Source organism: Leopardus geoffroyi, chromosome A3, assembly GCF_018350155.1.
Source record: "Leopardus geoffroyi isolate Oge1 chromosome A3, O.geoffroyi_Oge1_pat1.0, whole genome shotgun sequence".
In the NCBI taxonomy this organism is placed as follows: domain Eukaryota; kingdom Metazoa; phylum Chordata; class Mammalia; order Carnivora; family Felidae; genus Leopardus; species Leopardus geoffroyi.
This window is the reverse complement of record NC_059336.1, coordinates 25,245,627-25,261,597: the sequence shown is the minus strand read 5'-3', so window position 1 is coordinate 25,261,597 and position 15,971 is coordinate 25,245,627. Positions and strand designations below refer to the sequence as shown.

General features: G+C 44.3%; 1 protein-coding gene across 1 annotated transcript in view; it reads left to right on the top strand.

Annotated features, from left to right (window-relative positions):
• The first annotated feature begins 2,345 nt into the window (after positions 1-2,345).
• CHMP4B (charged multivesicular body protein 4B) overlaps positions 2,346-15,971 on the top strand; it is a 54,953-nt gene continuing 41,327 nt past the window's right edge. Inside the window, exon 1 of the mRNA XM_045444857.1 lies at positions 2,346-2,689. Within this exon, the coding sequence (XP_045300813.1) occupies positions 2,500-2,689 (190 nt within the window). The 5' untranslated portion in view covers positions 2,346-2,499. The remainder of the gene's footprint in view (positions 2,690-15,971) is intronic.

Sequence of the window (15,971 nt, the reverse complement as noted above, 5' to 3'; positions counted from 1 at the left end):
CATGGCTTGAAAAGGCTGTGCATTTGCCCAAGAGACCAGAAAAAATGAATTCCAGGAAACCCCCGGGCTCTCCTGTGTTGAGTCAGCCCACCCTATGAATTTCTACCAAGGCAGTTGGATTCTCAGCCAGGATCGCAGCTACCTTGCCCAAATATCACCACTTCCTATCCCACACTCCAGGTAGACATCACAAATAGATCTCAGCACATTTTTCAGGGAGTCCTGATGCAGCCTGAGAATTCTTCTCAATCCAGCAATCTGAGCACCCTACACCAATTGACTGGGGTTGGTACTCAAGATAAAATCGAAATGTTCTGTTTCTATATCCCTAAGATGTTTTTCTAGGCTCCAGTTATGACACGAGGGCTTCTGCTATCACCCTCAGGTTATCCCACAGCAATATAAGACATTGATGGTGGCAAGGCCTATAGTGTCTCCTGCTCATATATTCATTGAGTCATGGCTCAAAGCCAGCAAGTCTTTTGCTACCTGTATGCCTGATTGCAGCATGACTTAGATAAGAGGGGAGGAAATAAATTGCTTAAGTATGGAGGGGTTGCTGTAGCCACGAGGAGGCGCTGATGAAGCCTCCTTATCGATATTTTTGTATTTTGATAAAACCTTGCAATATCTCAATTACAAAACAAGCACAAGTGTGACTTATGTTTCATAATTTATGCAGCTGTGATTCTTGACAGTTCTGGCATGTCTCTCACATTTGAAAAATTCCTTCCAACCTGGAAAGTTGGGTGAAATAAACTTTCTCATCCTCTGGAAATGGTTCCCTGTGTATGTAGGCTGGGACTGTGGCTGATTACAATAAGAACAACAACATCTGAGGTATTAAAAAAAAATTCTTTTTAATGTGAGGTAGGTTTTTATCTACATGTAGATCATAGTCTGGGAAGGAGACAAGACTTGTATGTGAAATAATGGAGAAAATTTTCAGTTAAACTTTCATTTATTTGAAACTCTCTTCAAAACAACTTCACATATTTGGAAGATCCAGAAAGGGATAAAAAAAGCACTTTGAGAAGCTATGTTTTTCTTTATTGGAGAGCACTTCAGACCCTCACTCAGAACTGGTTTACCCTTTGATTTCATACAAGGCTAAGTGACAAGTAACAAGACTTCCAAATAAAAGATTGGAAGCAGCAAATTAGAATGCTGGCTTAGGGTAGGTATTGGCTACTAGATGCTGCCTCACTGCTAATGGATGGAGAGTGATTTTTTTTTTTTTTTTGAGGGAGAGAGAGAGAGAGAAAGAGAGAGAGACCATGAGCAGGGAGGGTCAGAGAGAGGGAGAGAGAGAATCTCAAGCAGGCTCCTAGTTGCCAGCGCAGAACCCGACGTGGGGCTCACACACTGGGAGACCATGACCTGAGCCAAAACGGAGTTGAACACTTAACTGACTGAGCCACCCAGGTGCCCCAAGGGAGAAGTGATTCTTGACAGCAAAGGACAAGGGAAAACAATGAAATGTGGCCCCATAACCACAGTGATCTGTATAATGCACGGACAAAAAACTCTTCAATACTTCTACTACTTTTGAAAGTTCTGGGTCTCTTCCTGGTTTAATTATTAGTGTGTATAATGATGACCAAGAATAAGGAATAACTTTTTGAGCACCTAGCTAGGCCATGCTAAATAAGCACTTTACATTACCTATCTCATATAAACTCGGAGGTGGTCTTGTTATTATCATTTCTAGTTTACAGTTTCAGACAGGAAGACACACAGAGTAGGGGAAGTAACTTGCCTAAGTTGCAAGGTGCGTTTTGAACCTTTGCAGTCTAACTCCAGTGCCAAGGCTGTTAGTTTCTACTAGGTTTCCAAGAACCTGCTAGGCGAATAAAGAGTAGAAAGGCATTCTAGGTAGAGGGAACAAAGTATACAAAGACAGGACTAGTCAATTAAGCTAGTCAGCCACTCAGTTTCTCTGAGTCTTGGTTACTCACCTACAAAATAGGAACAGTATTATCTATCATTAGGCTTGTGAGAATTAAATGTGATAATGTGTGTGAAGCACTTTGCACAATTCCTGGATCACAGAATGTACATAATGCTAATTAACGTTTTGAAAAATATTGTTATTTCTCTTCTAGTCCTTCTACCTCTACAGAACGGGCTCCAAGGAGACTACATTTCCCAGCATGCCACCTCGCCCTTTGACTCTAGCTGGACCAAAAAGACGCGCCGCGGAGCGCCTCAAGCCGGAAGACTATAGTTTCCCGGCATGCAGTGCGCTTCCTTCCATTAGATTTGAGGCACGGCCGGCGCGTTGCCCTCCGGGAGTTGTAGTCAGCGACGTATTGCTCTGACGCTGGCCGGCCCCGGGCGTGGGGGCCTGTGGGAGGTGGCGCGGCCGAGCCCAGCTGCGGGGCGGAGGCGGCGGAGAGGCCTGTGGCGGCAGGGAGCGGCGGGGCCAGGAGCGGGCGCTGGAGCCGAGCCGAGCCGAGCCGGAGCGGGCGGCGCAGGCCGGCGCGGCGAGCAGCAACCATGTCGGTGTTCGGCAAGCTGTTCGGGGCCGGAGGGGGTAAGGCCGGCAAGGGCGGCCCGACCCCTCAGGATGCCATCCAGCGGCTACGGGACACGGAGGAGATGCTAAGTAAGAAGCAGGAATTCCTGGAGACGAAGATCGAGCAGGAGCTGACCGCCGCCAAGAAGCACGGCACCAAAAACAAGCGCGGTGAGTCGGCCCAGTCCCTTCGGACTCTCCTCAGGCTCCTCTCAGGCTCTCCGGGCCCGGACTCCACCGTCGTCAGACACGCCCCGGGGTCTTCCCGGACCCTGGAACTCTCCCCGGTCAAACTCCCTTCTGGGCCTTTCCGGACCCCTCCCCTCTGGCTCCCTTGAGTGTCCCTTGGGGCCTTGGACGCCTCCACCATCAGACTCTCATTCCTGCCTTTCCCCTCAGGCTCTCCCTACCCCGCCAGGCCCCTTCGGAGCCTGGTTTCTCAGCACTTCCCTCCGCCCGCCCTATATTCTGTTCTCTTCCGCCTTTTCCTCCTCTCTCAGGCCTGCCCTCACCCACCTTCGAGACACTGCTGTCTCTTCCTTATTGGCTCATTTCTGCCCCCCATCCTAACTCATGTACCCTTCCTTGTCCTCGCCCTGCCTTCTCCTGACCCTCTGTGGGGGGTCTAGGAGCTGCCCCAGCCCTTCCCCCATTTCCCACTCACAATTCGCCTTGAGAGACCTCCTTGATGGAAAGAAAAGGGGAGTGGGAGAGTGGAGACCCCTGGTACCGTCTCTGTTCACTTGCTGAGTGAACTTGAGTAAGTTGCTTTCCTTCTTGAGGCCTCATTTTCCCCGTCCATCAGCAAGTGCCTTCCAGATCTGTGATTCACTGCTTGCTGTCTCATAGCCAGGGCTTATCAGTTTCTGGTAGCAGCAGAAGCTTTCAAGGGTGACTCACGGCTTCCCCATGGCTTCCCCCATCCTTTCCCCATCCCTTCCCCATCCCTCTGAACCAGAAATAGGGACTCCATTCCTCCATTGGCCGTGACTCCTTTCCAGTCCCCTCTACTGGGGGTCAGGGTGGGGATAGTGAACCTCGAGGCATGCTTTTAATATACTTCTGTTGTTGTATGGCTTTCTGGGCAAGTGCTTTGTATTCTTCTTAAGGTGAACGTGACAGTGCTTTAGTAACTGTAAAGCAGTTTAGAGATATTTGATCATTTTGTTGTTATGGCAATATGAGATTGAACTATAGGGTGACAACGCCTCCTCCCGCCCCCAGAGGGAAGCAAAGGTGAGAGGGATTGAGGAACTGCACAAACAAGTATTTAATTTAGAAGTCTGCTAGTTACTAGCTGCGTGACCTTGAGCTAGTTACTTTACCTCTCTGAAAGAAGATCATTTCTTTACAGTGACTTTACAGCACATAGTAGGGGCTAAATAGTAGTTTTCTTCGTTCTAACAGAAGAACAGAATAGCTTATCCTGAGGGTGCTTCTCTGCTGATAGTCAACAAATACTCTGGAAAAATTTTTTTGAGTGCTTTTCTTTGCTGCATATTCACAGGATGAACAAAGCACAGCTTCCACCCTAATGAGAAGACAGAAATGGGAAAATAAGTGAAAAAAATATTGTCTAGTGGTGGTGGGTGCTTAAAAAAAGATGATCTAATAGGGTGCAATGGAATGGGAAAAGAGGTGCCAGGGGAAGACCTTTTTTAAAAAGTCAAGTTTGTGGGGCGCCTGGGTGGCGCAGTCGGTTAAGCGTCCGACTTCAGCCAGGTCACGATCTTGCGGTCCATGAGTTCGAGCCCCGCGTCAGGCTCTGGGCTGATGGCTCGGAGCCTGGAGCCTGTTTCCGATTCTGTGTCTCCCTCTCTCTCTGCCCCTCCCCCGTTCATGCTCTGTTTCTCTCTGTCCCAAAAATAAATAAACGTTGAAAAAAAATTTTTTTTTAAAAGTCAAGTTTGAACTGAGCCTTAAGAAACCAGCTCTGTAAAAAGCTAGAGGAGGAGCTTTCCACTCAGGGAAAACAGCATAAGAAAAGGCCTGGAGGTTGGCCTGTTTTAAGAAACAGAAGACTTCTGGGTCTGGAATGTAGCAATTGAAGGGGAGAGTGGTATGAACTAGGAAGATGGGGATTGAGTGGACCTTGGACTTCCTGGTAGAGTTTGGATTTTATTTCAAGTGTGTGGCAAGATGTTGCAGGGTATGTGTGTCCTTATCATTGATAGAGTTTTAAAAACACCATCTAGCTGCTCTTTGGAAAGTAGACAGGTCAGGGGTGAAAGTGGGAGCAAGGAGGCCTGAGATAGTTGCTGTCGTCCATTTGTGGCCTGGATGCCAGTTGTAGGTAGCCCTGGAGATAGAGAACGGGGTTAGATTTTGCTGCCTCTAGCTTTTTTTCTCTGATGACTCTCCCTCAGTCAGGATCCTCTATTGTTCATTAGAGTCTTTGTTTTTAGCAGTCTGCATTTTGGAACGCTTTGCCTGTTGCAGGGTGGTGGAGGAGAGGGTATCACTTTACCTCATCTCCCATCTGAGAGGGAGATTCTTCTGAGGTCTTTTGGTCTGGAGCTAGTTTAGTTTTTGCAGTTTTAGAGGTGATTGAATTTTCTTTCAAGAGGCTTAGAGAGGGTACCAGCAGACTGTGGAGGACCAATCTCAGTTCGTTGTAATAATTTTGCTGAAAACAGTCTGTCTTCTTCCTTTTCTTTTTTTTTTTTAAGTTTATTTATTTATTTTGAGGAAGGGAGGGACAGAGAGAGAGAGAGAGAGAGAATCCCAAGCAAGCTTCTCATGGTCAGTGCAGAGCCTGATGTGGGGCTTGAACCCACAAACCTCGAGATCATGACCTGAGCCAAAATCAAGAGTCAGACACTTAACTGACTGAGCCACCTAGGTGCCCCCAGTCTGTCTCTTTGAGTTTGTCTGAGAGGACAGGAACTACTATAAGTTGCCTTTCTTTTTTAGCATCTTCTGGTCTTTTAGACCAGAGGTCTTTTAGCATCAAGGTCTTATCTGCCTATTGGGATAGTGCTGTGAGGTATTAACACCACCACATACCATCCAGTTAGTCACTTATTGGCTTGCTACTGTGGTGGGATCTGCACAATCAGATGGAAATACACTGTGCGTGCCTTCCAGGAATTCAGGATTGGTAGTGGGTGTGTTTTTGTTGTAGTTTGTGTGTGTGTGTGTAAAAGAGAGAGTGAGAGAGTGGAGGAGGAAAAGGAGTAGGAGGAGGAAGAGAGGAAGGGGTAGAGAAGGGAGAGAAACATACCAGTCGGTGCTGAAATGTGTGAACATGGGTCTGAGGCTGCATAGGAGGAGGTTCCTGTCTGGAAGGGAAAGGGCAAGGGGGCTTCAGAGATGAGGGAAGTGTGAGACGGTCAGCAGGGAGTTTGGGAGCAGTGAGAGTGATATGGGGTGAGACAGCAGATAAGTAACTGCAGACTGGCCTATAGCCTCAGACCTCAACCTGGAAATGCTAAGGAGCCACTGGCTGTCTTAATGCAGAAGAGACAGATCAGCTTAGGTTTCCAAAGAGTATACCAGCAGCAGTGTAAAAGTAAGTAAGGAGTGTAGACCAACCAGGAAGGGGCTGGAGGCAGGAATCCATTAAGACATAAGGATAGAAAATCTCATAGACATGATTTGAGCCGTAGATTTATCATTTGCTAGCTGGTGCCTTGGGCTGGTTACTCTGAACCTTAGATTTCTCCTCTGTGAATAGGAGTGCTAATATCTACCTTATTGGGTTAAATTGTGTTATGCGTGCAAGGCTCTTAGCATATGCCTGCCATATGGTAAGTGATCAATAAATGCTTGCCATTATCATTATTATAAGGAGACTTGTAATTATTCAGGTGGGAACAAAGGGCCTAGAGTAGAAGCGTTGGAAAACTAGATGAGAAGTAATGCATGTCAGACTTTTCTGAAGGAGAATCAAAAGAGGCTTGGTGATTTATGGGACTTGGGGGCAGGATGAAGCAGGGAGGAGTTGAGGATGATTCCCAGGTTTACAGCTTGGACAATTGGGTGGATGGTGATGCCGTTAATCAAGCTGAGAAACACAGAGGAGGAGCAATACTTCATAATTGTGTAGTCCTTTGAAGTTTGTAAAACTTCTTTTTTCCTGAGTCTCACAGCATCCATTGTGAGATTATGAACTCCTTGAGGTAGGTTGGATGCTTATGTTCATCACTGTGTCCCCTAGCATAGGGTCTGACATATGGTTAATGTTCAGTATGTATCTATTAAATTAATGGAAACCATCTGTTGACTATGTTCTGTTATTCCCATTGTACAGAGAAGAAAATGAGGCTCAAGAGAGGATGTACCTTGATTCAGAGACCAGTTCTTCTGGTGGCTGTGGGCATCTTGTGTTCTGTTTACTCCCATGATGGCTGAAGGCATCATCATTACCTTTGTCATCACTCAGCTCATTAAACACCCACCTGGGTAAGGTGTGGTGCTGAGTCGGGGGAAAAGAAGTGAGATAGGACCACGCCCGGCCCTGTTGCCCAGCCCAGCCAGGTCCTTGTGGCATACACATTGGAAAGATGATAAATTGTCCTTTAAAACAAATCTCTGAAGGGGTGCCTGGGTGGCTCAGTCAGTTAAACGTCTGACTCTTGATTTCAGCTCAGGTTGTGATCTCAGGGTTGTGAGATCGAGCCCAGCATTGGGCTCCATGCTGGGTGTGGAACGTGCTTGGGTTTCTCTCTCTCCCTCTCCCCGCCCCCTCTCTCAAATAAAATTAAATTAAAATTAAAAATAAATAAAACAAATCTCTGAAGCTCAAGTAGATTATTTGCAGTGCACAGATGTGTTCTAAGAAGTAGTTTTAGTTAGGGGCCTGGAGCAAAATTTGGATTGCATATTTTTTCCAAATTTCTTTTCCTTTCCTTTAGTCATGTATTCATTCTTTTTATATTAAATTATTTTATTTAATTTATTGGGGGGGAGTGGAGACAGAAGGAAAGAGAGAATCTTAAGCAGTTCCACACTTGATTCAAGAGCCCAATGCAGGACTCAATCTCATAACCCTGGGATCATGACTTGAGCTGAAATCAAGAGTTGGACCCTCAACCAACTGAGCTACCCAGGCACCCCACATATTCATTCTTAAGCATGTGGTAGGCTCTTAAACTGTGTCCTAGGCCCCATGCTCAGTGCTGGAAATATAGAGAAACCAGACATGGTCCCTGCCATTCAAGGGACTTAAATATCATCATCTTTCCTTTTGTATAAAGTAGAAATAATATTCATCTCACATAACCTTTGGTGAAGATGAGCTAAGATAGTATATAAAGGGGCGCCTGGGTGGCGCAGTCGGTTAAGCGTCCGACTTCAGCCAGGTCACGATCTCACGGTCCGTGAGTTCGAGCCCCGCGTCGGGCTCTGGGGCTGATGGCTCGGAGCCTGGAGCCTGTTTCCGATTCTGTGTCTCCCTCTCTCTCTGCCCCTCCCCCGTTCATGCTCTGTCTCTCTCTGTCCCAAAAATAAATAAACGTTGAAAAAAAAAATTAAAAAAAAAAAAAGATAGTATATAAAAAAGTGTGACACATTGTGGGTATGAAAGTATACTTTTCTGGTAAAGGTTTTGCTGCTCAGGTTTGTTTGTTTGTTTGTTTGTTTGTTTCTTTCTTTCTTTCTTTTTTAAGTTTACTTATTTATTTTGAGAGAGAGAGATAGTATGGGAGCAGGGGAGGAGCAGAGAGAGGGAGAGAATCCCAAGTAAGCTCTACACTGTCAGTGTGGAGCCCGACACAGGGCTCAAACTCACAAACTGCGAGATCATGACCCTGAGCTGAAACCAAGAGCTGGCCGCTTAACTGACTGGGCCACGCAGGTGCCCCTTGCTGCTCAGATTTCTTTGGTTTGATTGTCAAAATGGAAAAGTCCTTTCACTGAGAAGTGGATGGAAATCAGTCTAGGTGAACTGACAAAAATCACTCAAACTTAGGGTTTTTTTTTGGTTCCTTTCCACAGTACCCTGTTAGTTTTATCCCTAAGACAGATGATCAAATATCAAAGATTTTTTTTTCTTCTTAAGGCATTGTAATGAGTTATGAAGTATCTACCCTAGGTGGTTCAGATTTGCCTTTTGTCCTGTTTTAATAAAGATGAAAACAACTTGTAGAAAGGATCATATTTTAGTTTAACAAGAACTGTATAAGATTAAGAAATGGGTATGAGACTGGGTACCTTAAACACCCTACACCAATACATGTCTATTGGATTTATGGATGCAAATCAGTTCATTTACAGGTTAATTTAGGTTTAGTCGAAAATGTCTGATGGATGTAGAGAGGCTGTGTGCTCACAGGAAATACATCATCATTAAGTCCTGTTCATTGCTGGAGCCAGGGTGACTCTCTCATGTTTAATAGAATTGCTTTAAAATGTTAGCATGTGGGAAGACATCTTAATAAGTTACATTTATAGTGAATGTGGCCTTTTGGTTCTCTAGACTCAGGATATCAGGTAGAAAAGTACAGCATCTTATTGGTGCATGTGTCAGCAGGATCTCCTTTTCCAGAGGCCCTGGGATGGAAAATCCAAAACTCACCCAGGGAACTGAGCAGTGGGAATTTCCCTTGGTGACGCTTAAGTTTCTTGTTTGAAGAAATGGCTGGCCAGATTGGGTTTGGTTTACTGCTTAAGACAGATGGAGTGTCAGAGAGGCCTTATGTGTTGGCTGTCCAAACATGCTGGTGCCTTTGATTCAAATGACAAAAATCTTTTTTTGCCCCATTTGGCAGGGAGATTAAATATTTTTAAGTGCCTGCCAGGAGGTTTATAATGTGCTTTGAAATTCAAGATAGATTTTGTTTGGAAGTTTAGCTACATGTGAGGACCTTTGAGCTTGACTATTTTGCTCAGGGAAATTTAGTGTTGTCCATGGTTGGGTTTGTGTGCAGAGAGCAAGATCTTGGAAAATAGCTTGTGAAGATGTATGGGAGCCCTATATCCCTGAGGCAGAAAGCCAGGACCTGATTTGTTTCCAGTGGTCCAGAGCCCTGAGGTGGAACCAGGGCTGAATGGGAGAAGGGAAGCTCTTGGAGTCTTGAGGAATTCCTTTGGGTAGGAAAGGTTTATGAAAATTTGGGCCTCTTGCCCAGAATTTTTTATGCTGTGCCATTGTCTTTAAAAGAGTGAGAGGATCTTCAAACAATACAACTTTAGAATGGTCATTTTGAGGATAGATGGTTATATTTAGAAGGAAAAGTTGAACTTAGCAACAGGAAACAAGAACAGACCTACCTGGATATAATATAGCCTGTTTTTAAGGTGTTTGGCTCAAACCAGCAGATGCTTATGGAGTTCCTTCCGGGAGGAAGGCAGCATGATGGTTTAGGCAAAAGATTTCTCTGTTTGCATACTGGCCTCACCACTCACCAGCAGTACCTTGGCAGTTACTTATCCTCTCTGAGTTTCAATATCCCCATCTATAAAAAGGGGAAAAATAATACTTACTTCTTAGGATTCTTGTGAGGATATGGAATAAGTTGATACATGTAAAGTGCCTAGCAGAGTGCCTGGAACATAGGAGAGATGTCAATGTGTCCTTGGTTTCCCATGTATAGTCTTGGGCAAAAAAAGGATATAAAGATGGATAAGACACTACTTTCTCCCTACAAGGGCTCACACTTCAGTGAGGAAGACACATACATGTACAAGTAACTGATAAAAGGCAAAGCATGGTAAGTGTACAAATGAAGTATTAGAGGACAATACAGCAGGAATAGATTAATTCATCTCTGAGGGTTGGCAGGTTCATTTCACCCAGCCACCCATCCGGTGCCCAAATTCCCTTTGCAGTATTCCTGCCAAGCGATTAACCTCCGATTGAACCTCTTTGCTGACAGGATTTGTATTAGGTGCTCTATCCTCCCATACTACAGCATCGTCTGTCTTTGGATAGCTCTGACTATAAAATCACCTTTCTTTGGAACTGAGATCTTTCTTCCTGTAGTGCCTACTTGCAGTACAGGTTGAGGTGGTAGCTCTGTAGGGAAGCAGTTTGGGCTCGTAAAAAGAATGTGGTACAAGGCCTGGGGGCAAACCCTGGCTCTGACAGTAGAGGATTGTGAACAGCGTTTCTTCCATTGGGAAAGCTAATTGCTAATTCTGCCTCTTGGGGCCAAAGAGAACAGGTCTAATCCTCCTTCAGTAAGATAAATCAGGGAAGATAGTGCTTAATGTTTCAAGCCTGCACTTCTCTAGGACAGATCTCTGTTCCGTTGGCTGTTGCCAGGTATTTCTGTTCTTTCCCTGTTACCCTCCTCTGGATGTGCTCCCCTTTATCAGTGTTTCCTTTAAATTGTGGAGTGAGCAGAGCTGAATTTCTGAATATTCCAGCCAAGGTCTGAGCAGCATAGGCCAGAACATGCAGGGCTAGCCATTTGTCTAGGAATTAATTTGATTCTGTGTACTAAATGGCCATATCACTGAAACAGGTTTCAGTGACTAAATTTCCATATCACTGAAACAGGTTTTTGGTTTTTTGTTTTTAAGCAAATTATGTTTCTGGTGACCTTTCATTAATAAAAGAATGAACATCTTGGGGCGCCTGGGTGGCTCAGTCGGTTAAGCAGCCAACTTCGGCTCAGGTCATGATCTCGCGGTCCGTGAGTTCGAGCCCCGTGTCGGGCTCTGTGCTGACAGCTCAGAGCCTGGAGCCTATTTCAGATTCTGTGTCTCCCTCTCTCTGCCCCTCCCCCGTTCATGCTCTGTCTCTCTCTGTCTCAAAAATAAATAAACGTTAAAAAAAAAAATTAAAAAAAAAAAAAGAATGAACATCTAGGAACCACTAAAGTTTGGCCTTTAAGGAGTCTTAACTGAAGGGTTGAATGATTTAAATTCTTTTTTTTTTTTTTTTAATGTTTTATATTTGAGAGAGAGAGAAAGAGAAAGTCAAAGTCCAAAGCAGGCTCCAAACTCCGAGCTGTCAGCACAGAGCCTGACACAGGGCTCAAACTCACGAACCATGAGATCATGACCTGAGCCAAAGTCAGATGTTTAGGATACTTAACTGACTGAGCCACCCAAGTGCCTCTGGATGATTGAAATTCCTGACAAAAGCATCTAGCCGTCTTGATTCTCCCATAGCTGATATTTGTAGTTCTACCTCTTCCCTCTTCCATACAAGGCAAAACTGGCTGGAGGGCTTATTTGAGGGATGCAGGAAAACTATACATCTCCGTGGTTGTGGCTGTTTAGGTCAAAAGGTTAATGGCATGGTACGGTGGAAAAGGTGATGGGCTTAGGATCAGAAGACCTGACTTATATTCCACCTCTGCCACTTGCTGGTTTTGTGATATGCAGCAAGTTTCCTTATATCTCTGAGCATCAGCTTTTTCAGCTGCAAAAACAGTATTTAATATTTCCTTTACAACTTTGCTACTCAAAGTGTAGTCCATGGGAGTATTTGGGAATGTGTTAGAAATACAGATTCTCAGTCCCTGCCAGCCCTACAGAAGCAGAACCTGCATATTTAGGAGATCCCCAGGTGGTTTGTATGCACATTAAAGTTTGAGAGACACCTCTCTGTTGTGGGGGTTAAATGACAATAGTGGGCATTTTTTATATGCCCATGTCAATATTCATTCCTGGATACTCAGGGATGCTGTCTTCTTGGTCAGTTTGCTCACTTCTGTTGCTGCTCAGAGATTGAACTCTTATCCAACTCAATCAGTTTCCAGATGCCTTCAGCTACCTCCAAACCCAGTGAGGCCACAGAATGTGGTTGGTTCAGTAGAATCTGGCTCCCCCACCTTTGAAAAACTTGAAGCACATATCCTGCTAATGGGGTAATGGCCTTCTTCATGAAAGAAGTCAGTCATCTGGGTAATTGAGAAGTATTTAGGCAAGCTGTCAGTCATGAGGACCCACTGATTGTTAGGCACTGGCAACCCTGGTGACAAGTTGGGCGCAGTTCCCATCCTTAGGAAGCACTACTGCCTAGTGGGGGGACCAGTTGGTAAAGAATTTTTACCCAGTGAGGCTTGTATAGAGTGCTATAAAAACCCCAAGTGAAGAGGAATTAATTCCACTTGGGGGTTGGGGGGTGGCTAGGAAATGAATTTTTTTTTAAGTTTTTTTTTTTTCTAGCAGAAATGATTTTTCAGAGAGTTGTGATTTCTTGGTTCAGTGGCTTTCTGGCTGTTTCCTGTTCTGTTTCTATGGCATTGGTAGTGTTCTGATCCACCAGTTTTCTGCATCAGGAGGGACAGATGTTCTCTGAGAGTCAGTTCTATGTTAGGAGCCGTCTGAGATGCTGTGTGGATTTCCAGGCAGTGAAAAAGACACAGCTTGGCCCAATGGATCCTACAGATCTGTTAAACAGATCTGTGGCTCTTCCAGAGAAAAAAAGTTACCACAACTAAATAACCCATATGTTTTTTCACTGGAATCTTACAGCCATCCTAAGCGTACCTTTCAGGAACTTATGGATAAAGTAAAAAAAGATTCAGAGAACTTCTCAGCCAGGGGGAAAGGAGTTATATGGGATAATGAAGTATATAAATGGTGGGAGAGGATCAGTGCAGGGAATTCCATCATGAACCTGCCCTGTTTGATTCCATAAAATGATATTTTTCTGGATTTGGAGTGATAGTGAATCAAGCACCAGGTTGCTTGGGGTGCTAGGCCTGGGACTTGGCACAACCTGCTGAGGAAAGTTTTCTCTCATTGAACAATCAGGGCAGTTGAGTTTGCTTAGAGCTGAAGGCTCTACAAGTCCCAAAGCAGAAGTTCAGACATTCATCCAATTCATCAAGTGTGAGGCCTGTCGAATGATCCTGCTCTCAGAAAGCCCATACTCTTGGTAGACAGGAATAATTAAAGTGCGGTAGTGTCTGTAAGGGCCAGCCACAGGAGCACCCTAAATGGCATATGTGGTAGAGATTTGAAGAAAGGAGCAGTTCTCCAGTTTAGGGTTGAGATGACAATGTGATCTTTTGTGTTAGTCCTTAAACAAGTAGGCAGCTATAGGTTGGAGTGGGGTGGGTCGACTGGGGTGGGGATTGGGTGTAGACACTCATGTTTGGTATTTGACACCACCTCAGATCTAGAGTTGTGACTGGAAGTTGCAGAAGAACCTCTCCTTTTATCTAGCTGTGTTGAGTATAGAGTAGTATATTTTAAGGAAACTAAGGCTTTTGAGATGGATGAGATGGTCTGTTTAGGGACCTTGATGCTGAGATCCCAAATCTTTTTGGTCTTAGTGCTTTATAGGTAAACATTTGCATTTCATTTCAGATAGTCCCTTTTAAAAGAAGGTAGCTAGAAGTCATCCAGATTGGAAAGGAAGAAGAAAACTATCACTATTTGCAGATGACATGATACTATATATAGAAAACCTTAAAGATTCCACCAAAAAACTCTCAGAGCTAATAAATTAATAAATAAAGTTGTGGGGTACAAAATTAATATACAAAAATCTGTTGTATTTCTATACTCTAATAAGGAACTATCAGAAAGAGAAAACAAGAAAACAGCCCCACTTAACAATTGCATCAAAAAGAATAAAATAGCCCTGGTGACTGGGCCGCCACGAGGGACTCAGCTGCCTCCCCCTTGAACCCGCTTGCTTCCCCGATGCTCTATCACCTCCCCCCACCTTTTCCCCACCCCTTCTCCTATAGGCCTTTTCCACCAAAGAAAAGAAATCATATTTATTTCCACTGTCCAGAACCTCCACTCTTTTGACCCCTTTGCTGATGCAAGTAAGGGTGATGATCTGCCTCCTGCTGACACTGAGGATTATATATATAAGAATTCAACAAAGAAATGGCAGGAAGACCTTGACTACTGTCTAAAGCATTGTTGATGATTACGACAAAAACTAGTGAAGGTGTTTAAGAAGAAATTTGCCTGTCATAGTACTTTAATTGAGCATCCAGAATATGGAGAAGTAATTTAGCTACAGGGTGACCAGTGTAAGAATATATGCCAGGGGCGCCTGGGTGGCTCAGTCGGTTAGGTGTCCGACTTCAGCTCAGGTCACGATCTCACCGTCCGTGAGTTCGAGCCCTGCGTTGGGCTCTGGGCTGATGGCTCAGAGCCTGGAGCCTGCTTCTGATTCTGTGTCTCCCTCTCTCTCTGCCCCTCCCCCGTTCATGCTGTGTCTCTCTCTGTCTCAAAAATAAATAAACGTTAAAAAAAAATTTAAAAAAAAGAATATATGCCAGTTCCTCCCTCTTAGAGATTGGACGGGCTAAGGACAACCAGCTGAAGGTTCATGGGCTTTAAGTGCCTTTGGCTCACTGAAGCTTAAGTGAGGATTTCCTCGCAATGGGTAGAATTTCCTTTCTGTCCTTTGTTACATTGTTTAAAAACCTTATAGCTTCTTGTAAAGATGATGATTTGGGGTCTGCTTTTAACTTGGACTAGTTTAAGTCCTTTGTGCAATAAACTGAAAAGAGCCAAAAAAAAAAAAAAAACAAAAAAAAAAAAAACCCAGAATAAAATACTTAGGAATAAATTTAACTAAGAAGGTGAAAGACCTGAAAACTATAAGAAATTGATGAAAGAAATTAAGATACAAATAAATAGGAAGATATTCATGCTAGTGGATTGGAAGAATTAATATTGTGTAAATGTCTGTACTACCCAAAGCAATCTACATATTTAATGCAATGGCATTTTTCACAGAACTAGAACAAATAATTCTAGAATTTATGTGGACCCACAAAAGACCTGAATAGCCAGAGCAGTCTTGAGAAAGAACAAAGCCAGAGGCATCACACTTCCTGATTTCAAACTATACTACAAAGCTGTAGTGATGAAAACAGTGTAGTATGGCCTAAAAGACACACAAGTCAATGGAACAGAATAAAGAGTCCTGAAATAAACCCACACATATATGGTCAATTAATTTATGACAAAGGAGGCAAGAGTATACAATGGAAGAAGGAATGGTGTCTTCAATAAATGGGTTTGGGAAAACTGGACCGCTACATAACAAAAGAATGAAATTGTACCACTGTTTATGCCATATACAAAAATTAACTCAATGGGTTAAAGACTTGAACGTAAGACTTGAAACCATAAAACTCCTAGGGGAGCCTGGATGGCCCAGTCAGTAAAGCATCCAACTTCGGCTCAGGTCATGATCTCACGGTTTGTGAATTTGAGCCCTGTGTCAGGCTCTGTGCTGACAGCTCAGAGCCTGGAGCCTGCTTCAGTTTCTGTGAGTCATTCTCTCTCTGCCCCTCCCCCACTTGTGCTGTGTCTCTCTCTGTCTCTCAAAAACAAATAAATGTAGGGGCGCCTGGGTGGCGCAGTCGGTTAAGCGTCCGACTTCAGCCAGGTCACGATCTCGCGGTCCGTGAGTTCGAGCCCCGCGTCGGGCTCTGGGCTGATGGCTCAGAGCCTGGAGCCTGTTTCCGATTCTGTGTCTCCCTCTCTCTCTGCCCCTCCCCCGTTCATGCTCTGTCTCTCTCTGTCCCAAAAATAAATAAAACGTTGAAAAAAAAAATTAAAAAAAAAAAAAAAAAAA